This window comes from Triplophysa rosa, linkage group LG24 (genome assembly GCF_024868665.1).
Source record: "Triplophysa rosa linkage group LG24, Trosa_1v2, whole genome shotgun sequence".
Classification (NCBI taxonomy): domain Eukaryota; kingdom Metazoa; phylum Chordata; class Actinopteri; order Cypriniformes; family Nemacheilidae; genus Triplophysa; species Triplophysa rosa.
In genome coordinates, this window is record NC_079913.1 from 7,476,389 (window position 1) to 7,504,128 (window position 27,740).

Genomic DNA, 27,740 nt, shown 5'->3' on the forward strand with positions numbered 1-27,740 from the left:
GATGCCAAACCAAGTCCCCCTCTGCCATGTTGCACTTGTCCCACAATGTCCTTATGTCTGAGGGCTGCCTTTGCATCTCCTACCGCTGTTGTTGGGTTCCATTTCCTTCCTGTCGCTACTGTTGGAGCGGCATCTCTTACACAGGGATCACAGGATTCTTTGAGTGTCATCTCTAACCTTGTTTTGGTGCATTTATATTCCTCCACAAGGCTTGAAATGGGAAGAGAGAGAGCTCCATTACCGTACAGCCCTATGTTGCTCAGGCATCTTGGTAGCCCAAGCCATTTCCTCACTTGTGTACTCACCAATCTCTCCAGGTTATTGGCGTGAGACACCGTGAGCTCATACATTGAAATTGGCCACATCAGGCGTGGCAACAAGCCAAATTGGAAGCACCAGAGTTTCAGCCTCCCAGGAAGAGCTGTATTATTGATTTTCTTGAGTCCACTTTCTCTGATGTTACCTTTGTCCAGCCGCAAATGCATATCCGTAGTTTCTGTCCTGTTGTTCCAACTTCTGCTGTGCTGATCTCTTGGTTCTTTGTCATTTCCATTCCGAGGTCTGTTGCCATGTGATCCACCGATGAGTCATCTTGCGCCCCCACTCTCGCAGACTCCAGGGGTATTCTTTCTCTTGTGTTTTTCGTAGCCATAGATGGGTGGACCCATTACGCTTATAGCAATGGATCCTGTCGACATGGGTAGCTAGCCCATGTCTGCCCCGGTGGTGTCTATTCCCTCCTGCCAGCAGTCTCTCCAGGCTGTCACCAGGTCTTTCCCTGGTTGTAAACTGCCCTTTCACAGCAGTCACTGGTTTTAACCAGATTATTCAGAAAAATATATTCGGAAAATATATAATATAAAATCTTAGTAGGTATATAGCCTAAGTATCTCGTATAAGTATCTTGGTATTTAAGATCATTGAAACAATTTTTAAACTGCTGGTATAAGGATTATATAACAAACAATATAAAAAATATAGTGTAATTATATACAGGATTAATATATGATATATAATATATGATATAATAATATATGATACCCAATATATGATACTGTATGCACGCACACATCCATTTTATTTTTTTTAAATAAAATTAAAAAATTGTGTTTAAATGTATAAAAATCTCCAGTAAAAACAAAACCAACGTCTTCAGTGCTACCTTTCGAAAATGATCCTGCGTCCTCCCGACTTTTAAATGTTGACTTTTACTTTGAAGTGTGTTCAAGCTTTGCGCCATCTTTCTGTCCGCCAGCTCACGGCATACGTCACACCGGTTGACGTGGAGGAAAAGAGTGTGAATGACTGTATGATCATCTCGTTCAGTGCTCTCAAACATTCCGCAAAATGATCAAGAAGTTCGACAAAAAGGACGAGGAGTCCGGTAAGATCATCATTAAATCCATTTTGCTGTGTTATAAACAGAATCCATAATAAATGACTTAATGGCAACGTATAGTGGCTGGCTGTTTTGCTACGGAAGAGCGCATGCAGGCCATAGCGCAACATCTTCTAACACTTAACGTAAAGGTTTAATTTGCATGTCTTATTTTTGTACTTGTTTTTTAAAGGAGACATTAATCGGCACCAGTTGTATGGTTATACAGTAACCAAATATGGGGGGGGGGGGTTATTTCAGTATTCATGAGTTTATGAAGTAGCTGCCTGTATTTACATGCTCGTCTTAATTTTGCAGACATGTCAGTTAAGAAGATCCAACCTTTCCTTAGTCCTTTCTCTCCACGAATTTTGCATTTTATATGTTGCGTTATTTTCTGATTTTATCAAATTTACGTTAATAAACTGACAGCAGTGAAATGCCACGTAACGCCGTATGTCCTGGCATAACAACATAGTCCGTAAGACACACATGTGAAAAGAAACGACTGTTAAGAAGGTCCAAGAATTTGCTATTTGTTTGTTTTTTGTAAGAATTGTATATTTGGTTAATGCATTGATGTAGCCTACTCGACTTTGTATAGATATGCATAGCCTCTGTTATAACTTGGTCCCCGTGTTTTAGACGTGTTAATGTAAGATTTAACTGCATGTTTTTGGAAGTTAATGAATGACCTTGCATTAAATCTGAATAAAGGCACACGCCTTTTAAATAATTGACAGCTCTGTTCTGATGTTCTTTATGTTTAGGAAGTGGCTCGAACCCCTTTCAACATCTGGAGAAAAGTGCTGTACTGCAGGAGGTGAGTTTGATTCCTAAAATATAATACACATTTCTCATTAGTGCTGTACATGACTCTTGAGTATTTTGTATTCAAGGCTCGGATCTTCAACGAGACGCCTATCAATCCAAGAAAATGTCTGCACATCCTGACAAAGATCATCTACCTGCTCAACCAGGTCAGCTGCATGTATATGAAAATTCCAGTTATATGTTTACTGTATAGTTGTGGCATTTTTTTCTCAATGTGCACTGTTGTTAATGCACCACTAACTTGTTTCTTTTTACAGGGTGAGCACTTTGGAACAACAGAGGCCACTGAAGCCTTTTTTGCCATGACAAGACTGTTCCAGTCCAATGACGTAAGAAACTTTAAATACAGCTCATTTAATGTTTTTATGTCATTTGTTTTTGTATGATAATTTCACGTTATTCCACGTTTAGCAAACGCTAAGAAGGATGTGTTACCTGACCATAAAGGAGATGGCAAACATCTCAGAGGATGTGATCATTGTTACCAGCAGGTAAATGGTTTGCAGTGTCTCTGTAGGTTTTTTCATACCAGAGTAGGCTTGTTTTTGGTTAATTAATAGGTTTATTTTTCATCAATTGAAATAACACAATCTTTTTTTGTCCAAACAACAATGTGACTTGTTTGTAAAGCAAAGTTTATTTGTGTAAAAGCGGAATGGAAATGCAAATATGGCCTCTGTTAAAGATGCTGACTAATGTTGTTGTGTTTCTCAGCCTGACTAAGGACATGACCGGTAAGGAGGATGTGTACAGAGGTCCAGCCATCAGAGCTCTGTGCAGGATTACTGATGTGAGTGTTAACTGTGAGCCAACTCCTCTGTGTAAAAGAGACTTAATTCACAATGAGTGAGCCTAAATGTACATGCCCTAAGTTAGAGAGATGAACCTTCCAAAAGTCATCAGACACACTAGGAAATGTTGGGGCTTTGCCAGCAATGGTCCTAGTATGCTAGTGTGGTAATTGTGACCTCTCTTCCATGTTTTCCACCAGACCACCATGCTGCAGGCTATTGAAAGATACATGAAACAAGCCATAGTGGATAAAGTGCCCAGTGTATCCAGCTCCGCTCTGGTGTCTTCACTGGTAAGATCGTATACTTTATGATTGTTTGAAGGTTGTTTTTTAACCACCTGTTAATGCGTGGTACTCAAGTCCCCACTAAACAGCTGGCAGTCTTGCCTTAAACTTAAAAAGAGTCTCTATCTGCACAAAAAAATTGTGTATGTATTTAGAAGTGTTTAAAGCATTTTGATGGGTAATGGTTTACTCGTAATAAAATAGTTTTTTGCTTTTCTCCTTCAGCATATGGTGAAGATGAGCTTTGATGTGGTGAAGCGCTGGGTTAATGAAGCTCAGGAGGCAGCTTCAAGCGATAACATCATGGTTCAGGTTGGTAATATGTTTGCACCTGCTGTCTTGTATTCTGTCTGTCTGTGTGCCTATAATACAGCGAGATCTTTCTCTCTATAGTACCATGCTCTGGGTCTTCTGTACCATCTGAGGAAGAATGACCGTCTGGCTGTGACCAAAATGCTCAATAAATTTACCAAGTCTGGCCTCAAGTCTCCATTCGCTTACTGCATGATGATCCGTATCGCCAGTAAACTGCTGGAGGAAACTGAAGGAGGGTATGTCTCATGTGTTGACCTTCTCAGGCTTACACTAGGCTAAATTGAAAATAAAAAACAAATACAAAGAGTGTTAATAGTACGTTGCTTTAACAGGCATGACAGCCCACTGTTTGACTTTATCGAGAGCTGCTTGAGAAACAAACATGAGATGGTGGTTTATGAAGCTGCCTCCGCCATTGTCCACATGCCCAACTGTACCGCCCGTGAGCTGGCACCCGCTGTCTCTGGTTAGTCTCATGTCCTCTCTTTCTTTAACGTTAGCTCTTTCTAACATTGTTTTTGTCAGACTACAAAAAAAGTCCTATATATTTTCAAATTCATCTTCGTCTTTTTGTAGTTCTCCAGCTGTTCTGCAGCTCTCCCAAGGCAGCCCTGCGATACGCAGCAGTGCGGACCCTTAACAAGGTCAGATTTCTCTTTCCGTCAGATTTAATTTACTAATTAGTATCGCCACCTATTATAAGAGATCATGTTTTTATGTCCATTTAATGAAAAGGTGGCGATGAAGCACCCATCGGCTGTGACCGCGTGCAATCTGGACCTGGAGAACCTGATTACCGACTCCAACCGCAGCATCGCCACCCTGGCCATCACCACCCTGCTGAAGACTGGCAGCGAGAGCAGCGTGGACCGCCTCATGAAGCAGATCTCCTCCTTCGTCTCTGAGATCTCTGATGAATTTAAGGTGACTGAATCTCTCTTGCAGTGAATCTCAACGAACACCTGTGCTTTTTGTTTTATGGGTTTTCTGATTTTGTCTAGTCAAAGAAATTTAAGAGTGTTAAGTTGCACATAAAGTAAGAGGAAGCACATGAACAGAAATACATCAATTCTTATCTCTCTGTCTTCCAGGTGGTTGTGGTCCAGGCGATAAGCGCCCTGTGCCAAAAGTATCCGAGAAAGCATGGTGTGATGATGAACTTCTTGTCCAACATGCTGAGAGATGATGCAAGTTCATTTTTAGGATTTGTTCCTCTGTGGAAATCTCTGAATTTACTATGCCAATTCGCACGACCCCACAGTTTTGTACGAAATGTTCATTTTATCCTTGAAGTAGATCAAACTGTTTAAAGAGTTTTTTCTTTCTATAGGGTGGTTTTGAGTACAAGCGAGCCATCGTGGACTGTATCATCAGCATCATAGAAGACAACCTAGAGACTAAGGAGACGGGCTTGGCCCACCTGTGTGAGTTTATCGAGGACTGTGAGCACACCGTCCTGGCCACTAAGATTCTCCACCTGCTGGGGAAGGAGGGTCCACGCACCCCCACCCCCTCCAAATACATCCGCTTCATCTTCAACCGAGTGGTGCTGGAGAGCGAGGCTGTGCGAGCAGGTGAGTTTTTGTAGTACAGTATGTTTGCCCACATTAGATTTTATTCAGTTTTTATACAGACTAACCTGAGCTTAGCTGTGTTAAAAAGCGTACTTCTGCTCTGACTCTCTTCTTACATTTTCCTCAAAGCTGCCATCAGCGCTTTGGCCAAGTTTGGGGCTCAGAATGACGACCTGTTGCCCAGCGTGTTGGTCCTGATGCAGAGGTAGGCCTTTACTGACAAAAAAATGATGCGTTAAAAAGCAGATCTCATTACACTATAAACCAGTTAGGAGCTCATTAATTGACAGGTTCAAGAATACAGCATGTCTTTGTATCTGGTAGGTGTATGATGGACAGTGACGATGAGGTTAGAGACAGAGCCACGTTCTACGTGAATGTTCTCCTGCAGAAGCAGAAGGCCCTGAATGCAGGTTACATCTTAAATGGTAAGCAAAAGTTGCTCTGTGTGTATTTCTGATTTAGTTGACATGAGTGACCTGATTTTGTTGTGTGGTTTTATGGTCATTTAAAAGGAGACATAAACGTACTGTAACTTTTTTTGCATACCCAAAAAGAGTGTTGCATTCAAATGAAGCCGCAAAACATATTAAAGGAAGAATAACAGTAATTTTATTGTTTAATACATATTGTTTCACAAAAGGATTATTCAATCTGTTTGTTCTCAGGTCTGTCTGTATCTGTTCCTGGACTGGAGAAATCTCTCCACCAATACACGCTAGAACCGTCCGAGAAAGGGTTTGACATGAAGACGGTTCCCTTGGCAACCGCACCCATCACTGAGCAGAAAACAGGTATAGATCTGTGTGAAAACCAGCAAGTTAGCCTTATTAAATCAAAAACTGAGCATTTGTATGTTCTTATGAAAATGTTTGTTTACATGCCGTCAGTATTTGTCCTGTAATTGGATATTTATCTTTCCGTGTCATTTTCTGGAATGCCAGAAATCGCACCTGTTGCAACAAGCAAGTTACCTGAAAAGCTTTCACCTTCACGCCAAGTTATTTATCAAGGTAAGAAGATTAGACCTAGCAAAATCATGTGTGTTGGGGGCAGATTTCAGGCTCAGTGTACCATGTGTTTGATCCACCATAAATTGTTTTTTGCCCCTTCAGAGCAACTTGCAGCCATTCCAGAATTCCAAGGCCTGGGACCCCTGTTCAAATCGTCCGAGCCGGTTCAGCTAACAGAAGCAGAGACGGAGTACGTGGTGCGTTGCATCAAACACACTTTTGCAAATCACATGATCTTCCAGTTCGACTGCACAAACACGCTCAACGACCAGCTGCTTCAGCGGGTTTTGGTTCAGATGGAGCCTTCGGAAGCCTACGAGGTGCTGCATTACGTACCGGCGGCCAGCCTCCTCTACAGTCAGCCCGGCTCTTGTTATTGCCTGGTGCGGTTACCTGAGGACGACCCCACAGCAGGTCAGACACTGGAATAATGGTGTATTTTACCACAAGTACATTTAGCTTGGTACATCCCTATAAAGAATGTAAAATGTTTTTTTTTGTTCTTAGTCTCTTGCACGTTCAGCTGTACGATGAAATATCTGGTCAGGGACTGTGATCCAAACACAGGAGAGCCTGACGATGACGGTTATGACGACGAATATGTGGTATGTGAGTTTCTGAAAGCGCCATTAGATAAAAACAAATAGATGAACACTGATTTATTGACTCAATCTTTTGATTTTCTTTTCAGCTGGAAGATTTAGAGGTGACAGTAGCTGACCACATACAGAAGGTATTAAAGCCAAACTTCGGCGCAGCGTGGGAGGAGGTCGGAGACGAGTTTGAGAAGGAAGAAACATTTGCTCTGGCTACGGTCAGAACTCTAGAAGGTGAGTTGATGTATTTAATGTCTGTATCCTTTTAAAGGATCTATCAAAAGAAGAATATCAGATGTTTGTATTGATACGACAGACGGATAAGTTTTTCAATTTGGAGTTGCTGTTATTTGTGTATTGAAGCATTGAATGTTTATATCTTAACAGAGGCAGTAAACAACATCATCAGCTTCTTAGGCATGCAGCCCTGCGAACGGTCCGACAAAGTTCCTGAAAGCAAGAACTCTCATGTTCTGTTCCTAGCTGGTACATACAGTTTATCAGTTTTTCAATGGAAATTCGAAGTTGTCTTGTAATATAAATGCAATACATATTTGGATCACTAACTGAATCTTGATTTCTTAACTTTCTCCGCACATTCTTTGATGGAATGATATGTGGGTGATGTTAATGGTCGTATGTCTTTCTAAAGGTGTTTTCAGGGGAGGTCACGACGTGCTGGTGAGGTCGCGACTGGCCCTGGCCGACGGGGTCACTATGCAGGTGACGGTTAGGAGCACTGATGAGAACGTGGTCGATGTCATTCTGGCATCTGTCGGCTAAATGAGCGACCGGTCACATGCCAATCAGTCTAAGTCAATGTACTTTTATATGTCTCTTTATTAGCTCCGCTCCCCTGATACATGGGGTATATGTGATTTAACATTAAAACTTTCTCACTACCATCTCTCTGTGGCTCAAGACAGTTTGTGAAAACAAAATGAAAATAATGGCACTCCTGAAACACCTTGTTTATAAACTTGACCTGTTGTTGGTTCTGCATCAGAGAGATTTTTTAAATATTGTGCCACTTTAAATTGTGGAAAGATATCTTAGCATGATTTTGTTTCTCTTGCATTCAAGTTTGTTTGGCCTTGTGCCGTCAGTTGTGGGAAACGAATATTACAATGCATTACAACAGCTTGTTTATCAATAAAACGGTGCAAAGCAGGATGACGTGTTGGGTTTTTTGTTCCAAACAAAACAAGACACAATTCATAAACACACATATTTCATTAAACAACAACATTTGAGTTTCAAAGTAAACGTGAGTTATTGACAATTTAATCATTAATATTGATTCTAAATGAACTCTCTTTGTGATGTTTCTCATGGTCATTTGATACAATACTTGAATAATACACATGACATGAATGATAGCATGTCCGTGTCTACACAGACAGAGGAGAAAAAGACATGGACAAACAGACAGAGGAGAAAAAGACATGGACAAACAGACAGAGAGAGAGAGAGTGAGAGAGAGTGAGAGAGCGTCTGAGTCGGTCAATGAGCTGTCTGTCCAAAGCAATATACAATATATATATTTATAAAGCAATATACAAAGTAATGTAATTTAGTAGAGGCGAGATTCTCAAATATATTCTTCACAGTAGGGTACGGTAGGTGGCGGTATGGCACCTTTAACCTCACAAAACTGAAATCTAAAAGCTAAAGCGACCAAGTGACGTAGGGACGCAGCAGTTCATATACTTTACCATTATAGTTATATTTTAACAAATATGTGATTTTGTTATGGTCCTGGTAAGCAGTGGAATATAAACCTCTTTTGTTCAATGGCCCAAATAAACCAGCTGATGAGGTAAGACGAAATCTTACATATAGGCTATATTTGTCAACTTAATTGTCTAGGCTGATGTAGCTAGTACCTTACTTTTATTGTTGGTTCACAATTAAACGATGCTTTCCCGTTGTTATTTGCAGACTAATGGTCTGATATAAATAGATCCGACATATTTTGTTGCACAGCTTTCCCCAGTTTAAACTAAGCATAGTATGTTGTTTTGTCACACGTGTTATAGATACAAACGCCCACATTGGTCGCTGAATTGTATGTCAACTACGCCGCCATATTGGACGGTGCAAGAATGGCCGCTAAACATATGAGCTGCGGTTCTTCCGGTTAAAAGCGTAATATTGTTTACTTGTCTCATACGATTTTACTGGTTTATGATATATGTGGAGTACTAAAAACGTTATTGTGCTTTTCTCTCAGTAAAAGCTGCATCTCCCCTTTTACTTAGGGCAGTCTTGCCCTCCCCAATATGGCTGCGCCGTTGAATTCCATTTGTTTTACCGTCGCCTCTGCACACACTTGCTGTACTGCCAGTTTACTTTTTAGAACATTTTAATGAGAAACGTTGGTAATAAATTAGTAATATTGAACAGTACAGTCACATCATTAACTTATAACGTCTTATAAATGAATATGAATTAACCCTGTAAACCATCACTGTTCACTTAAATAAACTTGAAAATTTCGCAATTAAATTCTAATCTAATCATGACGAACTATATATCACTTTACAACTATAGTGTATATATTCACTATAAAGGTCTAAGGCTCTGAAATACACATCTGTCCAGTTTATTACAATATAGATTATGTAGAAATAGTAATTGATTTAAAATAACGGTATAAATTATTTTTAAGTAATTTTTTTTGGTCAACAATAATCTGCCAAGTGTCTTTTTAAAAAGGCAACTTTAGGACTGTATTCCAAAGCATTCATGAATTACAATCTTTTAAGTTTGGAATGTGATATTTTTTATGTATATTCTCAATACAGTTTGTGACAGTTAACAGGTTAAAAGATATCAATGGTCTTTAAATTCACATTAACCTGGATTAAAAAATGCTGCAAACATGTTGTTAATGTATTCCCTTTCCTTGATACTTGTATTCTTGCTTTAGTTTACTTATTGTTAATATAATTATTAATGAGTGCAAATACATTTTTATCTGCATTATACAATTAAGTATTAAAAAAATAAGAGACAAAAGCATACTATCTTTGGTCGACAAAAAACATGCAGTCGGTAGATTTTAGGTAACATTACACAGATTTTAAAATAGTTAGTTCAAGCCCGGCTTGTCTGAACATTCTAACATTTCTTGTGTTGCAGGGGGGTATGAAGAAAAATATCAAATTACCAGGAGAACTGTCTCAAATATGCACTGACCAAGGGGTCTGGGGTTTGTGTCCAGGTGTTGACCTGCACGTGAGTGGTGGCAGAGACCAGAGAATCAGAAGAATCAGAATCAGAATCAGAAGAGCTTTATTGCCAAGTGTGCTTGCACACACAAGGAATTTTCTTTGGTGTTGGAAGCTTCTAGTACAGACATTTAACACAATGACAATACAATATAATACGATTTACAGTCTAAAAGATTCTAAATTGTGCATATATAAAAATAAAGACTATTTTACAGAAAATGGTGGATAATAACATATAAGAGACATTGTACCGGGTAGTATATAGTAGAATAAACATATTAACAGATTGTATGTACACTTGTGCAAATGGATAATTTAGTAAGTAGAGGTAGTGTTATATACATGTATACATAAGATGTAGATATAATAAGGCACAGTAGTGCACACTATAGGAGTAGTGGAAGTGGAATATTGCTCTTAAGGAGCAGTTATCTGTTTAGGAGGGAGATTGCCTGGGGGAAGAAGCTGCTTCTGTGTCTGGAAGTCCTGGTGTTTAGTGCTCTAAAGCGCCGGCCAGAGGGCAGCAGATCAAAGAGTTTGTGTGCTGGGTGTGTGGAGTCAATGATGATTTTTCTTGCCCTGTTTTTCACTCTGGAATCGTACAGGTCCTGAAGTGTGGGCAGAGGAGCACCAATAATTTTCTCAGCACTACGAACTGTCCGTTGTAGTCTTCGTAGGTCTGATTTGGTGGCCGAGCCATACCAAACAGTAATTGAAGTGCACAGAACAGATTCGATGACCACTGAGTAGAACTGGGTCAGTAGCTCCTGTGGTAGGTTGAACTTCCTCAATTGACGGAGGAAGTATAACCTCTGCTGGGCCTTCTTTACAATGGAGTCTATGTGGGACTCCCACTTCAGGTCCTGAGAGATGGTGGAGCCCAGGAACCTGAATGACTCCACAGTATCCACAGTGCTGTCCAGGATGGTGAGGGGAGGAAGTGATGGAGGGTTCCTTCTGAAATCCACTATCATCTCCACTGTCTTGAATGCATTCAGCTCTAGGTTGTTTTGACTACACCAGGCAGCCAGCTGAGCAACCTCCTTTCTGTAGGCAGATTCATCACCATCTTGAATAAGGCCAATGACTGTGGTGTCATCTGCAAACTTCAGGAGTTTGACAGAAGGGTCTGTAGAGGTGCATTCGTTTGTGTAGAGTGAATATAGCAGTGGAGAAAGAACACATCCTTGAGGAGCTCCGGTGCTGATGGTACATGTGCTGGATTTAAATTTTCCCAACCTCACTAGCTGCTGCCTGTTCGACAGGAAGTTAATAATCCACTGACAGGTAGAGGTTGGCACAGAGAGCTGGGTAAGCTTGGGCAGGAGGAGGTCTGGGATTATGGTGTTGAAGGCCGAGCTGAAGTCTACAAACAGGATCCTGACGTAAGTCCCTGGTCTGTCTAGGTGTTGTAGGATGTAATGCAGTCCCATGTTTACTGCATCGTCCACAGACCTGTTTGCTCGGTAAGCAAACTGGAGGGGATCAAGAAGTGGTCTGGTGATGTCCTTCAGGTGGGCCAGTACAAGTCTCTCAAATGACTTCATGACCACAGATGTTAAAGCAACAGGCCTGTAGTCATTAAGTCCAGATATTTTGGGTTTCTTCTGTACAGGGATGATGGTGGAGCGTTTGAAGCATGAAGGGACTTCACACTGCTCCAAAGATCTGTTAAAAATATTAGTGAAGATGGGCGACAGCTGCTCCGCACAGACTTTCAGGCAGGAGGGTGAGACATTGTCTGGGCCTGGTGCTTTTCTGATCTTTTGTTTGCGGAAAAGCTGGCAAACATCCTCTTCGCAGATCTTAAGTGCAGGTTGAATGTCAAGAGGAGGTGTTAATGGTATAGCAGAGATAGGGTCAGGGCGGGTGTGAAGGGTGAGACTCTGCATTTCAAAACGACAATAGAAGTCGTTCAGGTCGTCAGCCAGTCGTTGATTACCCATAGACTGAGGGGATGATGGCTTGTAGTTGGTAATGTCTTTCAGGCCTTTCCACACCGATGCAGGGTCGTTGGTTGAAAACTGGTTCTTCAGCTTTTCAGAGTAGCTTCTCTTAGCTGCTCTTATCTCCTTTGTCAGTGTGTTTTTGGCCTGATTATACAAGACTTTGTCCCCACTTCTGTAAGCATCTTCTTTGGCCTGACGAAGCTGTCTCAGTTTCATTGTAAACCATGGTTTGTCATTGTTGTATGTTAAGCGAGTCCTGGTGGGAATACACATGTCCTCACAGAAGCTGATGTAGGATGTCACTGTGTCAGTTAACTCATCCAGATCAGTGGCTGCAGCTTCAAAGACACTCCAATCCGTGCAGTCGAAACAGGCTTGTAAGGCCCGCTCTGTTTCGCTGCTCCATCTCTTTGCTGTTCTTGCTACAGGCTTGGCAGATTTAAGCTTCTGTCTGTAGGTCGGAAGAAGATGAACCAGGCAATGATCAGAGAGACCCAGAGCTGCTCTGGGAACAGAGTGGTATGCATCCCGTATTGTGGTGTAACAGTGATCCAGAATGTTGCTGTCTCTGGTGGGGCATGTGATATGCTGCCTGTATTTTGGCAGCTCACGGGAGAGGTTTGCTCTGTTAAAGTCCCCAATAATTAAACCAAGAAGCCTTGGTTTAAGCCCCAGCTGATGAGTAGAAGTAGGAGGAGCCTGCCTGCCACCAAGAAGGTGGAGCATCACCAGTAAGAGGTTGGAGCAGGAGCCTGCCTGACAAGATGAGGTCAGTGTTTCAAGCTGTGGGGTGGTGGGGTTGTTTGTAACTGTGGGCCCTGTATGTAGCCTGGCGTGTTTGAATGTTCCAACTTTTCTTATGTGTTGCAGATGTATGAAGAAAAAGAGTACATTTCCCGAGAGAACTGACATTGGTGTGCAGGCCTCAGTGGATAAAGAGGTATGAGCAGTGGCACTGAACCTCTTGTTCCTTTGTTCCAGCCGGCTGGTTTGAATGTTCTGACATGTTTTATGTGTTGCAGCACCAAGAGGAGGAGGAGGAGCCTGAGACCAGGGAGGTGGAGCAACACCAGTGAGAGGAGGTAAGTGGAATCAATTGCTGTGTTCGACTTCATGCGGTGCCGCAAAAACTGATAGGCGGATGACATGACATTACCACGAGAGAGTCGACTGCATACGCTTTTAAATAACTCTCGTGATACTGTGATGCTATGCGCCGATCAGTCTGAGCGGCGCCGCATGAAGACTGCAGGGGGTTGGTTTGTTTAAAAAAAAAATTAAAGGGCCAAAATTTTATTTTTCAGGGCAAAATATTGGGATCTGGCACATAACCCCCCTGTTCACACGCTCTGGAATCTCGGGGAGAGACACGCTCCGGTGTTTCCCCCCTTCTGTGGGTACCCATTTATGGACGCTTGGGTCACCACCCTGCGTGTTACGGTCAACATGTGCTGGTCAGCCACCTGGCCTTGAACACTGAACCTCTCGATTCAGTGTCAGTGCTCATACCTCCTGAGCCACTTGGTCCTGCACATTTTATGACAATTCTCCTGGCGTATTCATCTTTTGTTTGTTTTAGATACGAAGGAAAAATGCACAAGCAAGCAAAGTCTAACCTGGTCTTGAACCCTGAACCACCAGGTCCAGCATCAGTGCTCATACCCCCTGAGCCACTTGGGCCTGTACACTTGTGATATTTCTCCTGGCGTGTTCATCTTTCGTTTTATGTTTTAGATACGTAGGAAAAATGCAAATGCATGCAGAGTCTTACCTGGTCTTGAACCCTGAACTACCTGGTCCACTGTCAGTGCTCTTACCACTGAGCCCTGCACACTTGTGACAGTTTTACTGGCGTGTTCATCTTTTGTTATACATTTTAGATACGTAGGGAAAATGCAGAAGCATGCATACCTTAGCAACCAGAACCTCGTAACCAAGCATTATACCTCCTCTCTTTTTGCATACAAGCCTGGTCCGCATAAGATATGTTAGATAGCGCTCATAATTCATTGTGCTGGGTTCAAACCCTGGCCTGTTCAGTTCAGATACAGTGCCATTACCCTCTGAGCCACTGGAGCTGACATAGTATAGGCCTGGTAAATTTATTTTTCATACAGATCTGGACACACAGAATGAATTACAGCCCTCAAAGCTCAGCAAGTTGGGTTTGAACTCTAAACCACTAGATCCAGGACTCTGATGTTTCTGATGAGTTTTGTCACCAGTGGCTCAGAGTTGTCTCTGAGTGTTATGATTAATATTAAAGTTGCTTTTAACTTTTGAAATAAAGGACATTTTATTGGAAAATCTGTGCCATGTATGATGTAATTTTCTTCTAAAACTACACAGTTAAACAAGCAGTGTGAACCATGGTATGTGGGATCTCAATTTGCTGCAGTAAATTATAGTGATTGATCATTAGTGATAACACCTGCTGTCAATCAGCAGAGTCACGGGGAAGAGTAGGCCGAATTCAACAGCGCCTCACACTTTTCCTTTGTGGATCTGTGGTGAATTAGGGAACTGCAGTGTGTCCTAATTGACAGTAATGTTGGAAATTTTGATTCGTCTTAGTGATTCGGTTGTTCCGAGTCCATTGTTTAAAAAAAATAGATTCATCCACTGATTTCTTCAGCGGCCGTTTCTTTATATTACACAAATAAAATGAGTGTTTACTTTGTCAATGAATTACACAATTAAAAACTTTTTACAACTTAAAAGTGTTTGTCTATAATTCTAGCGTTTACCTCAACATACATGATAACAAAGCAGAACTCCCTTGTGCTGAACTGCTTGACTTTATCAAGCCAGATTAAATAGATTCTAAATAAACATTTAAATGGTCAATGCTACATTAAGGTTTGCATTCTGAGATGACATTATATGCTTGTGTAATTGAAGGCTATATATCAACACTATGACGCCACCCTCAGGCTAAATGACGCAGTGACACTCACCCTCTGCCTAGTGTTTCTGCATGCAAGTAGATGTAGCTGCAGTGATTGGAGTACATTTTAAAGCAGTTAATCAAAATCCGGCATTATGATGCAGAAGCTGCATTTGAAGTCACCATTATGGTGATAGGTGTTTCCTGTGATAGGGTATTGAGACTGATTAATTTTTTTAAGTCTTCAGCAATCAAAATAATACCAGGAAAAGTTGCTGCCAGATACAGTGAACGCTGGAATTTGATCAAATTGAAAAACAAAAAAGTTGTTACAGATTGCCCTAGCATCTTCAAATGGTGCATAATAAATGCAATGTGAAATACAGTAACTCAGTACGGTCAAGATTCTCAGTTGATTCACCAACGCAAGATAACAAATCTTAAACAAAATATTTTGAAAAGCAACAAAAAACCAAGCTGATTGAACAACAGCTCCTTTACACCAACACCAACAGCTAGCTGGAAAAGCATATGGCCACCCGGCATACAAATCGCAACAATAGTGACAATTGGTGTCAAAACCCAACTGAACAGATCATTGCCGCAATGCATGCTGGGCACCAGCGCCTTCTTGTTTATTAGTGCAGTGCTAATGCTAAGCAGGATTTTTTTCTATACAAAACAAGACACATTTCATAAAAAGACCCTTTTAATTGACCTAACATTTGAGCTTCAAAGTAAAATTTAGTTAATGGCAATTTTGCAATAAGGAATACTGATTTTTGAATACACTGTTTTAGTGTTTCTTATGGTCATTTGATACAATACTTGAATATTTCGGTTTCATGCATTTAAACACATGACTGACATCTGACATATGTGGAGGATGTTTTCATCCTGAGCATCCTATATCAGACAATATTTCAAACTTCTGATATCATCAGACCACTCTCACTGGTCCTCATAAGGCAGTTGTTCAGAATGAGTTGATAAAGCTGAGATAGGCATTTATGAAGCCAGTGGGATCCTCCAGCTGTGGATAATGACTGATATGCTCATCTAGAACCGATATTGTGGATCTTTGGACAAGCTTGCTGTTAAAAACAAACATAAGGATAAGTACATACAAATACAATGGCCATTTTGTGGTACCTTTTTAAATTTATCTACAGTACAAAAATAGTTCAATTTGCACAAATAATAAACCCGATACAAATGAATTTTAAGTTTCTTTTAAATGTCTTTCTCCATGTAGTAGTAAAAGGGCGTTAACCATTTTTAATAGAGTTCTTTTAGCATAAAAACAAAGAACAAACAACGCGTGTACTTATGTTCTTTCATAATAATAAACTAAGAACGTCCATAAAACCCATTCCACCTTAAAGTAGATTCAGTGGCTCAGAGGTATGCGCTCTGAAACCATAGCAGATGGTTAAAGGGTCAAACCCTGCTTGCTTGCCTGCCTGCATATGTCAAGATGTGTGCTGGGAGCTCTAACAATATCATGATGAAACTAAGATGTATGAACACTAACACCTCATTAAGTGGTTCAGGTTTGGCCTGCTAGACTTAAAGTGCTTTGTAATATTGCTTATGCAGACCAGATATAAAAATAGATATGTATACCATGTGACTTGTCTTCAACTTGTAGGACCCAGTGGCTTAGTGGTATGAGCACTGGTGGTGGAAGGGTTGTTCCAGGATTCAAACTCAGAACAGAAAGCTCAGTGCTTTCTGATATTTTTCTGTACTCCAGAATATGAAAAAATAAATATACTATGATGTGAGCACTGACAAGGGATCAGGAAGTCCAGGTTTCAAGTCCAGCTTGCTTGGAGGTTGCGTACTACTTTGCATTTCTTATACAATCAAAGTGGCTTTAAAAAAGATAAACACGCCAGGAGACGTGCCACAAGTGTGCGGGACCCAGTGGCTCATAGGATGTAAGCAGTGACAAGGAGTAAGGAGGTCAAGGGTTCAAGTGCAGCTTGCCAGAATTTGTGTACCATTACACGTTTCTTATACAAGCAAAGTGGCATGAAAAAAGATAAACATGCCAGGAGCTATGTGACAAGTGTGTGGGACCTGGTGGCTCATAGGATGTGAGCAGTGACACAGGGTCAGGAGATCCAGGGTTCAAAGCCAGGTGGCTGACCTGCACATGTAGACCAGAGGGTGTAACTCAAGATGGTCAGAAGGTGTGACCAGACCAAGAAAGGTTGGAGATGGAGGTGCAAGTGCTATCCAAGAAAGGAGCCAGCAGTCCAGCAGCTGAACGAGGAGGAAGACCCACATGTGAAGTCTGGAGGATGTGACCAGATACCCACACCGTGAAAGGGGGGAGACGTTGGAGTGTGTAAACAGGGGGTTATGCACCAGACTCCAATATTTTTCCCACCAACAAAACACCGGATATACTTTTCAGGCTGCCTCATCTGCTTCTACTTATCACTTACCTCCTCTCACTGGTGCCACTCCACCTCCTTGTTGTCAGGCTTCCCATCCTGGCACTACTCCACCCTCAGGATATCAGGCTCCTCCTGATGCATCAGGCTCCTCCAGCTCCAACCAACAGGTGCTGCTCCTCAGCCTACACCAGTCTTTGTCACCATCCACATGCAGGTCAACACCTGGCCTCAAACCCCAGACCTCTTGATCTAGGAGTAGTGGTCCTTACCACTGAGTCACTGGACACTGCACACTTGCCACAATTCTCCTTGTAACTTTATCTTATATATATACCTGCTTAGAACATGCAAAGCTGCACTTGAACCCTGAGCCACCAAGCCCAGAGCAAGTGCTTATTACATCTGAGCCACTGGGCTCTGGATATTAGACATCTAAACATCTACAGCACATAAGAAACATGAGAACACAGCATGAAAACATGAAGTTCAGTGCCATCCTTATACCTCGGAGCCATCGAGCCCTGCATAATGAAGATAGTTCTGGTACTTGTGTCTTTTGGCATACAGTACAAACCTGGCCTAGCTAAGAGATGTAAGAAAGCGCTGTTTTGGTGCAAGTAGCGATACTGTTATCAATATAGTTGCTTTAAGTGTTTTAAACGTATAGCTTTGTAAAGGAAAATCTAACTGCAAATCTCACAGTTTATAAGACACTTGAACAAAACCTTTGCTATCTCAAGGGCTGAATTTTAGTTTAGCATACATGAAAATACTGGTTCAAATCATTGAATTCATTTTTTTTAAATACTTACCTGTAAAGCTGGATAAACTGGGGGTGTGGATTAACTGGATCTAGTGGTCCATAAATCATGTGCACTACAATGTTAAAAAGACACAGTTATGAAATTCTTTATTAACATTTGCTCAATACTGGAAGCATGTGGCGTGACTCCACTAAAAAGCAGGAAAGCTTGGAAACAAAATTACACAGACCGAACAGTGTAAAACACTGCTGGGTATCTGGTCTTAATGTGTTTAAATTAATTACTTAGTGATTAACCATTATTGATTACACCTGATGTTAATAAGCAGAAACGGGTCACAGGGAGCTGAGCTCAACAGCGCCCCATGTTTCTATTGTTTAATATGTGGTGAACTGCGGAACTGCAGTGTCCCCTAATTGGGTGGTGGAAAGTTTGATTCGTCTTACCGATTCGGCTCTTTTGAATCTATTCACCAAGAAGATTCATCCAATGATTTGTTCAAATGAAGTTTCTTTATATTACACAAATATCCCAGCAGGTGGCGAAAACGACTGTTATATGTGCTACTGAAATTGATTTATTACAAAGAACTCTATTTTAAGTGTTTGTCTATGAATCTCGATGAATCTATCAAGAGTTCACATCACAAATGATAACAAAGTAAAACAATTGTACTTCCATTGTGCTGAACTGCTTGACTTTTTCAAGCTACATGAAACAAATTCTAAATCAACATTTAAACAATCAATGTTACATTAAGATTTGCCTTCTGAGATGACGTTATATGCATCTGTGCTTGGAGGCTATCCATCAACATAAGAGCACCACCCTATGGCTAAATGACACAATGACACTCACCCTCTGCTAAAAGTGTGTGTGCAAACAGATATAGCTGCAGTGATTGGAATGTACAACTTTAAATTAAAGTGGTTAATCATGTTGACCATTTTATGAGAAAACATTTGTATAATTGTTTGTATTTTGTTGATTCATGTTTTGCTAATAAACCTTGACCAAAAATTGAATGAATGAATAATCTAGCAATATGATCCAAAATCTAAAATTGCAGTCACCATCATGGTGGTATGGGTTCCTGACTGGGTACTTAGACTGGAGTTATAACCCATCTAAAATTTGGCATACGTTTAGTTACTTAGTGTTCTGAGCAATTAAACTAATATTAACATTGCTGCTAAAGAAAGTAAAGTTTGGAGGAAGCTGATCAACATAAAAAATATCGTAAATTCTCCTGATGTCTTCAAAAGGAGCACAATAAATGCTAAAGTAATCCTAGCATAGACCAGGTTTCCAGCTGACTTACAAACGGAAAGAGAACTTAACAGTAACGAACTTGAAACAAGGTGCATTGATAAGCAACAACAACCAATATGATGAAACAAAAGCTTCCTTACATAAAAGAAACAGGAACCCACAAATAACTATACAGAAAAGCATAGACATGAGAATTTGGGCTGCAAATCCCAACAATGGTGACAATTAATAAGCACAACTGCAAAAGATGCCGCTATGCATGCTGGGTGCCAACAGCCTCAACTATACCATGAATAAACTATTCAGCTGAACTATCTATCTATCTACTATGAACTGTTACCACTTGCCTTGACCATTTAGTAGCTTGTTTTGTAATGTTCAGAGTTCATTTTATCTGAACATTTGGTTTATTGTCGTTATTGCTTATTCATTAAATAATCATCACAAATTATTATGGTTTAATCGTTAGTAAATTGTCACTTGCAGTATAAGATCAATACACTCATACAAAGAAAATAAATAATTTGGACAATTCTGTATATCAGTAACACCATATCATTATACAGTGAGCATAACAGAAAAGACTGAGCAAAACCCAATCTAAAATACTACAAATACCCATGGTGTATTTTTGGACTGATTAACTTAACAATCTCAAAATTATTTTGTCTGAACAGTTGGGCTCTTGTTACTAATTGTTGACTTTTGATGAGTGTAATGTTTGAGAAGTTCTCCGTCCCAAACACATTACGAGCTGAATATGCATACTCAGATTAATCAGAATCTTTTGCAAGTCAACTCTTGAAAAGTGTCTTACTATGAAGAAAACACACCATCCTCATCAAAACCCTCATTTGTGACGATAACATAGGAGTCTGTTCTCAACCTATTCAAATGCTCTACTCTTCAGCACAATGGTAACATCACTGAACCGCTATTGAATACCATTGAAACAAAATACTAAACATTGATAAGCTTCCTCCCCTTCCATCTGAATTAAAAATGTACAGAACAACATTTCACTGTGACATCGTATTCATTATTCAATCCCATACAAAGCACTGGGAACAGAAAATCCTCTTCTCCAGTGTTTTTCAACTCCAGTCCTCAGCCCCCTCCCAAAATGTTTATTAATATAAAACACCTGCTTGAGCTCCTCAACCCCCACTCCGCATGTATTTTCCCAGTTAACACACTAATCAACTAATAAATTGAGTCTGGTGTTATAGCCAGCTTAAGAACTTTTACCGCTTGAAATCGCACTCATGTGTATCATTGCAGCAATAGCTGGAAAACAACTCAAATTTAGAAGCTACGGGCCAGGTGTCTAACTGAAGGAAACAGCAAACAACATGATGGTGACTTCAAGTTTAGCTGAAATTACCATTTTAAAAGGGATAATAATGCAATAAATTAAATTTAAACGCTTTGTTTATGGAGCTCATCTTATGAGAGGCTTTTTTCTGTTTTATATGAAGTCAATGTACATAATGCAATGTCATAATTGTTGCGGTGTCTACTTGTATGATTTATTTCTGCTCTTTGTTTTTTTCAGTGATTCAACTTGTTAACAGCAGGGAAGGTACTTCAGAAAGCAAGGTTTATTTATCTCACATAGCTGTCAGTTTGTTACTCTCAGCTGATTGTAATTTTCGGTTGATTAACCCCAACTGCTTACACCTGGTGTGCCTTTTAAAGAACCCCTGTGAGGAGTCAGCGCCATTAAATATAGTAAAACAAACAGCCTTGACATCAGAGCACTCTCATTGTTAAAATATGATTGTAACAGAGATAGTTCATTTGCAGAGTTGTCATTATTTTAAAGAATTTTTTATTTAAAAAAATTAATACGTTACTTTCATAAGAACTCCAAACATTCTCTGATGTCACTTTCATTTTTGTGTGACATACTGACATTTACCCCTAAACAGGCCGAGAAAGGTCCATCTTAAAATGGCAATAAAAACTTAATTTTAAGAAGTACATACGGTTTGAGGATCAGAAAGTCCTCCAACCCGAAAGTCAACACCTTTATGATGCATTTCATTATGTGCATGGATTTAAGTGACAAGAAATCTCTGACCACTCTGTCATCTCTGTGGTCCATGGGGGGTTCCTAGAGAAGATTTCACCATCATCTGTATCATTCTGTTCTTCAGTATATGGTGAAGAGCTATCAGAGAACATAGGCTGCTTATGTTCCAAAGTAAATATACAATTAGTTATTTAATTGCCCAGGATATTATTAACTACTGTATGTATAATTATCGCCCTTATTTGAGAATCTGGCAAAATAATAACTCACAATTTTGTTGCGCATCATGTTGTGCACCCTGCCCATTGCATCCACAATGATTATAAACTAGAATAAATGAAATATTACATAGTGGAGAGGAAAAATGAGATGCAATGTATTGCTTAACGTGATAGTTCACCCCAAAATAAAAGTTCTGTCATTATTTACTCACCCTCTTGTCATTTCAAACCTATATGACTTTCTTTCTTTCGCAGAACACACAAGGAGATAATATAAAGAAAGTTGGTAGCTTGCACCCATTCACTTGCATTGGTTTTGTTCCCATACAATAGAAGTCAATGGGTGCCGGTGCTGTTTGGTTACCAACTTTCTTCAAAATATCCCATTGTGTGTTCTGCAGAAGATAGAAAGTCATACAGCTTTGAAATGACAAGAGGGTGAATAAATTATGACAGAATTTTCATTTTTGGGTGCACTATCACTTTAAGATGGCAGACAAATTGTTTTGCAGGTACATGATAAAACAGCGGCAATACATAATCAATCAAACCAGATACAGCATCACACAACTGAATAAGACCAACTCATTATTCTTTTATTTTTTATATGAAATGATATAACCTCACCATGGAAAACAACCAGAGCACATTTTGTTTGAGTAAGTGCTATGGCTAATATACCATGACTGTTATACACAAACCTCAGTTTTTGGAATTATGTTATTACATTAACAGCTTACTCTGAGCTAACTTATCCGGGTAATTCACTTAACTTGCTTTCTGGAATACCACCCAGAAGAGAAAATCTACATTGGTAGAGACGGACCATATGTACTGTACACTAAGCAGTGTTAAAATAAGCATCCTTTTTTGTTGTGTATGAGAACACTTAAAAACAATTAAAAACACAATGAAAATAAAAATCTGTTGTCTTTTATGTTATCTAACACACTCATTGTCTGGGGTGCAGATGCACTAAGCAGCTTCCACTGTGATTTACCAATGGATTAACATACTTAGCCTTAATGCCGCTACAACCGTGGCCTAGATTTTAAGTAAAGCAACCCAATCAGATGGTCTTGAACCGTGTTTGGTTAGACCAGGGTACTGCTGACTAAATGGTGAATGTACTCACAAGGTGTTGAAGTTGAGGTTAAAGCTCCCACCCATCTGTCTCTGTGTTTCAGTCTCTGGTTAATGTACTGCAGGATACTGGGCAAGACACACAGCAGATGTTTGTCGGTCCAGTGCAATATATAATATTATAGCACTTAAAACCAGGCACTTTCCTACAAAACACCTGTACATTGTCTCCTGGACATTGTTTAAGTATCGTATTGGCCTATTTACATAAGGATTGTCCTAAGCAAAACACGGACCGCTACAGACAAACCCTTAAAGGGATAGTTCACCATTCAAATAATTAAAAGTTATAATTTACATGCCCTCTTGTCATTTCAAACCTGTATGACTTTTTTCTTCTGCAAAACACAAAAGAAGATATTTTGAAAAATGTTAGTAACATAAACCTTTGGTCCCCGTTGACTTGCACTGGTTTTGTGTCCATTCAATAGAAGTCAATGGGGACCAACAGTTTTTGGTTACCAACATTTTTCAAAATATCTTCTTTTGTGTTCTGCAGAAGAAAGAAAGTCATACATGTTTGAAATGACAAGAGGGTGTGTAAATAATGGCAGATTTTTACTTTTCGTTTACGAAGTCTACAAACACACCAACATAGACAACTGAGAACACGTTATGAGCATCACCTGTCCATGACCAGATTTCCATCATTAAAGCGAATGCCTGTCCACATGTCCCAGAAATCTGCTTCTGTTGGTTGGGTGTAAGGTCCAAAGACATCCCCTATTCTGTGAATTAGAGATGTATGCACACAGACACAATTCTGACTTATTTAAATTATACCTTCTAAAACAATCATTGCAATTGATAATTTTATATGGTAACTCAACAAGGATTCATCAAACTTGCTACGTAAAATAAAACAAGTAGATGTATAAACATATTAATATAGATTACTTACCCTCTAGAAAAAAACTGGAAGTTCATAAGGCGAGTAAGTACGGGTGAAATAAAGCCAGAATCTTTTAGCACCTGTAGATGACAAATGATTGGACATATCACATCACATATATTTAAGGATGAAAATAAACATGTCTTTACAAAGAGTCTGTGCCACACTCACCGTCTGAATGAATCGTGGATAATGGGTTTCTGGGAATATTCCTTTGAAGATTAAAAACAAAAATAGGTCCTATGTAATATTTATCTTTTATTTCTTAATAAAGCTTATAATCTCTCTACAATTGTGTTAACAATCATCTTAAAAAAAGTTCTATTGAAAAAATCTATTGAAAAAAATAAGAGGAAACATTATAGTACCTCCATTTGAAAGGCAGAGGCTGTTAATGGTGATATGTCCGGTCCTGTTACGGTCACTCCTGTGTGTGTTTAACTGTACGTGAGAACCATCCAGATCATATTGACAGGATAATTAAACTGTAATCATCTGTCCTAACTAAGAGTTCAGTGGTTCCATATAATATATTCTTGAGTGTCTTCAAATTGTGAGAGGTTAAATGATTCCGAGAGACGTTAAACAGATGATCACCTGTACAGCAACTCAAGAGCTACAGTGTCTCCATAGTCATGTGACAGGATGTTGATCCTCTGCCCTGAAAGACCCAACTGAGCAACCAGGGCCTCCACCAAACTCGCCTGCTCAAAGATGGAGTAACGGTGTGGTCTCTGGGAAAAATTGTAACCATGAAGATAGATGTTTGGAGAAAAGAGCTGGTAATGTAATGCCATGCACTGGCTGCACATCTTTCATCTCACCGGTTTGTCTGAAAAACCAAAGCCCAAGAAGTCAAGGGCAATGACTCTGTTAAAGCGCTGAGTCAGAGAATCCCAGAACTACAAAACGAGAGGAAAAAGGTGAACAAACACATCATGAGTAGGGCTGAAACGATTCCTCGAGTAACTCGAGTTATTCGAATACAAAAAATCATCGAAGCCTCGTTTAATCCATTTAACTACAGTACACACGGAGCACTGCGTTTCCCCACGGACCCTTATTACTAACACTAACACACAGCCCGCTAAACTCTATACATGTTACAGGGCTCTCAAGTCTCACGCATTCACCGCGAGACACACGCATTTTAGTCTGTTCACACGCATGTTATGATAAATAACATCATGCTGATAAATAAGTGATCACTTATTGAAATGGTGAACTGCTATTACTTGGTTTTAGTCTATTTTGCGAATGAAACTTGTTTTCCGGCTCTCTAGAGTCCATAAAACTACATGCGGACTTGTGGAAGCCGAATCCTGTTATTTACACATTTTTATCTGTCTGTTCTGCCTATCTGAGTGAATGAACTGCACAGTTTAACGTGCTACACGCGTGATGCTCATGAATTTGTCTGCGTCTGCGCTGAATGAGGACATGAACTTAATATCCAGAGTTGCTTTCTGAGAGTTTATTTCAGAACATTTTACTGAGTGAAGCTAACGCCCTAAAAAATAAGCGTCTTCCGACGACCTGCCAAAATAAAAGTCAGATTAACTCGGTATTTTTATGTGGACAAATATATTACTATTTAATATTAAAAAAAGAAACTAAAACTAATTTAGATAAACTAAATGCATCATGCATAAGCTGAAGTTAGTTGTTTACCTTTGAAATTATTCTTTCTATTTTTATTAATGTTTCATATTTATACATTTGTATTAGGCCTATATTGCATTTTGAATGCAATATGGCAATGGAATGTAGTAAATGGGTTTAGTTTTCACAGATATGAATTCATGCAATTTCAGCAATAAATATGTAAATTTTTCTAAAAAGGAAACAAATTAGTTGTGCATTTTAAGAGACCCGTCTTATTTTCTCTTGTATATTTAGTATTGCTCTTTAATAAAGAAAACGTACTTATTATCCGAATACCCGATTAATCGATGGAAAATCAGTAGAATACTCGATTACTAAAATAATCGATAGCTGCAGCCCTAATCATGAGAACATTATGAACAATGAAAAACCAAATGCAAAGCCGAATGTCAAGTATCCAGATACTGTCTGTTAATTTCTCTCAGGATGTATCATATTTAGTTAATGTAATGATTAGGTTTAATGTTAATGTAGTTTAGTTTGGCTCTGTGTTGTTCTCACCTTACACCAATCATAGCTGGATGTAGGAAAGCCATGAAGCAACAGAACAACATCAGAGCTTCCCACAACACCAACCGACTCTATTAACAAATGTGAATACCAGTAGTCCATTATTTGAAGGCCACAAAGAGAAAACTGTTGAAAACTTTATATCACTGTTAAATCATCCTTAGTTGTGGCAATGTGGCAATCAAAATCCAAAACGTAAACAACAACAAAAAACCTTTAAATTAGATTACGGTGTATATCACTATTAAAGTGAAAGCTATTAAATAAATATATTACATGATAAAATAATTTCTATACGCTGTTCATCTTTTTGCTTAAATAGTGCTGGCAAGATATATAATCCAGGCAGAGAGAGAAAATACCTTTATAGAAGATGTCGTGGCCTCTGATGTTGAAGATGTGTCCGGAGGACCGCCAAGTGTTTAGTTCAGATGAGAGCTGTGGAGGAGGAATGTGTAAATACACCGCGAGCAGAGGAATGCACAACAGACCCACGTGAAGCCACCACTCCCTGCGCACGCGACGGGCCGATCCAGGTTCACTCTGCTGCAGAGAGTGAGAGGAAAAACGTGCAGACAACACAGCAGCATTACTTAAATGCTACAACAAAGGTATTAAATCCATACAGTAGTTACTTACAGGAAAGTCTCGCGTCATGCTAGGTTCCTGCGCTGTATCGCGTGTCTCGGTCGTGTTTGCTCGTGAGGTTGAACATGTGCTGCTGAGCCTCATTCAGTGTCAATTGTCAATGAGCTATCACATGCAGGATCTGTACTTAAATAAGATTAATAAGTTACTGTCCAAGGGTTTTGCGGCGATTGTTATCAAGCGTCATGTTGCCAAGGATCCAAAGGTCTCGGGATGGTAGCGAAGCCCGCTTGTGCCACCTAGTGGAGTGGATGGCGCACTGAAATTTCAAGTCAAAGAAAATCGGTATGTGAAAAATCAATATGAGAAAATAATAAAGAATGATATAAAACTATATACAAAGTAATGGACTTTAGTAGAGGCGAGAATCTCAAATATGTTAATAAAACCATAATACTTAACGTTAGAATACGGTAGGTGGCGGTATGGCACCGTTAACCTCACAAAACTGAAACCCCAAAAAAGTGACCATGTGACGGAGGGACGCTGCAGTTCATATACGGTACTTTACCATAACTGATTTTAAACAGATATACAAATTTGTTCGGGTCCTGGCAAGAAGTGGAATATAAACCTCGTTTGTTCAATGACCCAAAATAAACTAGCTGATGAGGTAAGACTAAATCTTATATAATTTTTCTACTTGATTGTCGAGGGTGACGTAGATAAGTTACCTTACTCTTATTGTTGCTTCACGAACAATAAATTCACTAAACGATGCTTTCCTGTTGGTATTTGCAGAATAATGCGCAGATTTAAATCCGACATATTTAGTGGCACAGCTTTTTGAAATATCCATCTCACGTTAAACATATGTTTTTTCACACGTAGAGACGGGCTTGTTCGACTTCATGCGGCGCCGCAAGAACCTACAGGTGGATGACATCACGTTACCGTGAGAGTGTGAGTCAATAGCGTAAGGTGCAGTCGGCTCTCGGCTCTCTCTCGCGGTAATGGGATGTCCCCCGTTTGTCGGTTCTTTCCCACGATCGCCGAATTGTATGTTAACTATGCCGCCATATTAGGCAGGGCAGGACTGGCTAGTAGGCAAATAGGCACACTGCACTTATTCTAGTTAAAAAGTGCAATAATGTTTAGTTTTCTCAGGAGATTTTACTGGTTTATAATATATGCGGAGTGCTAAAAATGTTAACGTTTAACATTTTTAACGTGTGCTTTTCTCCCAGTAAAAACCGCATCTACCCTGTTTACGTCTATGTGTTTATATCTGTAAATCTGCAATGTGATAATTTACAGCTCAAATTATTATTATATTATTATACTTTTGTGTTTCCTTTAAAGTAAATATAAAAGAAAGGCAA

The 27,740-nt window shown here is 39.7% G+C and overlaps 2 protein-coding genes and 2 long non-coding RNA genes across 7 annotated transcripts; 3 read left to right on the forward strand and 1 right to left on the reverse strand.

Annotated features, from left to right (window-relative positions):
* The first annotated feature begins 1,252 nt into the window (after nt 1-1,252).
* Nucleotides 1,253-9,267, forward strand: copg2 (COPI coat complex subunit gamma 2). Its single transcript, XM_057324304.1, has 23 exons — nt 1,253-1,384; nt 2,149-2,201; nt 2,278-2,358; nt 2,470-2,541; nt 2,624-2,703; nt 2,927-3,002; nt 3,204-3,296; nt 3,516-3,602; nt 3,684-3,841; nt 3,938-4,071; nt 4,182-4,249; nt 4,341-4,529; nt 4,697-4,792; nt 4,936-5,179; nt 5,309-5,384; nt 5,504-5,607; nt 5,848-5,973; nt 6,124-6,192; nt 6,295-6,606; nt 6,700-6,797; nt 6,884-7,022; nt 7,176-7,274; nt 7,441-9,267. The coding sequence occupies exons 1-23, from the start codon at nt 1,348-1,350 to the stop codon at nt 7,569-7,571; spliced, it is 2,622 nt and encodes an 873-aa protein (XP_057180287.1). The 5' UTR covers nt 1,253-1,347; the 3' UTR covers nt 7,572-9,267.
* Nucleotides 6,473-27,198, reverse strand: mest (mesoderm specific transcript). 4 transcript variants are annotated; one of them, XM_057324305.1, is made up of 13 exons: nt 27,093-27,198; nt 26,410-26,677; nt 26,133-26,316; nt 25,762-25,841; nt 24,420-24,497; nt 24,193-24,329; nt 23,964-24,022; nt 23,767-23,807; nt 23,605-23,675; nt 23,330-23,431; nt 22,696-22,772; nt 18,081-18,144; nt 15,567-15,954 (listed from the first exon to the last, which is right to left on the reverse strand). In XM_057324305.1, exons 2-13 carry the CDS (start codon nt 26,500-26,502, stop codon nt 15,837-15,839), a joined length of 1,104 nt encoding a protein of 367 aa, XP_057180288.1. In that variant the 5' UTR covers nt 26,503-26,677; nt 27,093-27,198; the 3' UTR covers nt 15,567-15,836. The 4 variants fall into 4 exon arrangements, with proteins under 4 accessions (XP_057180290.1, XP_057180291.1, XP_057180288.1 ...); XM_057324307.1 differs by lacking the exons at nt 15,567-15,954; nt 27,093-27,198 and adding an exon at nt 6,473-6,585 and having other exon boundaries at nt 26,410-26,632; XM_057324308.1 differs by lacking the exons at nt 15,567-15,954; nt 18,081-18,144; nt 27,093-27,198 and adding an exon at nt 6,484-6,585 and having other exon boundaries at nt 26,410-26,632.
* On the forward strand, nt 11,116-14,197 carry LOC130547927 (uncharacterized). Its single transcript, XR_008961953.1, has 3 exons — nt 11,116-12,913; nt 12,996-13,055; nt 13,278-14,197. It is a non-coding gene; the product is annotated as an uncharacterized LOC130547927 (long non-coding RNA).
* LOC130547928 (uncharacterized) lies at nt 15,962-17,200 on the forward strand. Its single transcript, XR_008961954.1, has 2 exons — nt 15,962-16,828; nt 16,988-17,200. It is a non-coding gene; the product is annotated as an uncharacterized LOC130547928 (long non-coding RNA).
* Nucleotides 27,199-27,740: the final 542 nt, after the last annotated feature.

Bases quoted from the DNA above. Each gene is read 5' to 3' on its own strand.
- copg2 (XM_057324304.1), top strand. From the start codon at position 1,348: ATGATCAAGAAGTTCGACAAAAAGGACGAGGAGTCCG. The intron at 4,072-4,181 runs GTTAGTCTCATG...GTCTTTTTGTAG, and splicing joins GCTGGCACCCGCTGTCTCTG to TTCTCCAGCTGTTCTGCAGC. The intron at 5,180-5,308 runs GTGAGTTTTTGT...TTTTCCTCAAAG, and splicing joins GAGCGAGGCTGTGCGAGCAG to CTGCCATCAGCGCTTTGGCC.
- mest (XM_057324305.1), bottom strand. From the start codon at position 26,502: ATGAGGCTCAGCAGCACATGTTCAACCTCACGAGCAAACACGACCGAG. The intron at 25,842-26,132 runs GTATTTTCTCTC...ATTTGTTAATAG, and splicing joins CCACGACATCTTCTATAAAG to AGTCGGTTGGTGTTGTGGGA. The intron at 18,145-22,695 runs GTGAGTACATTC...TTAACATTGTAG, and splicing joins AACCTCAACTTCAACACCTT to TGCACATGATTTATGGACCA.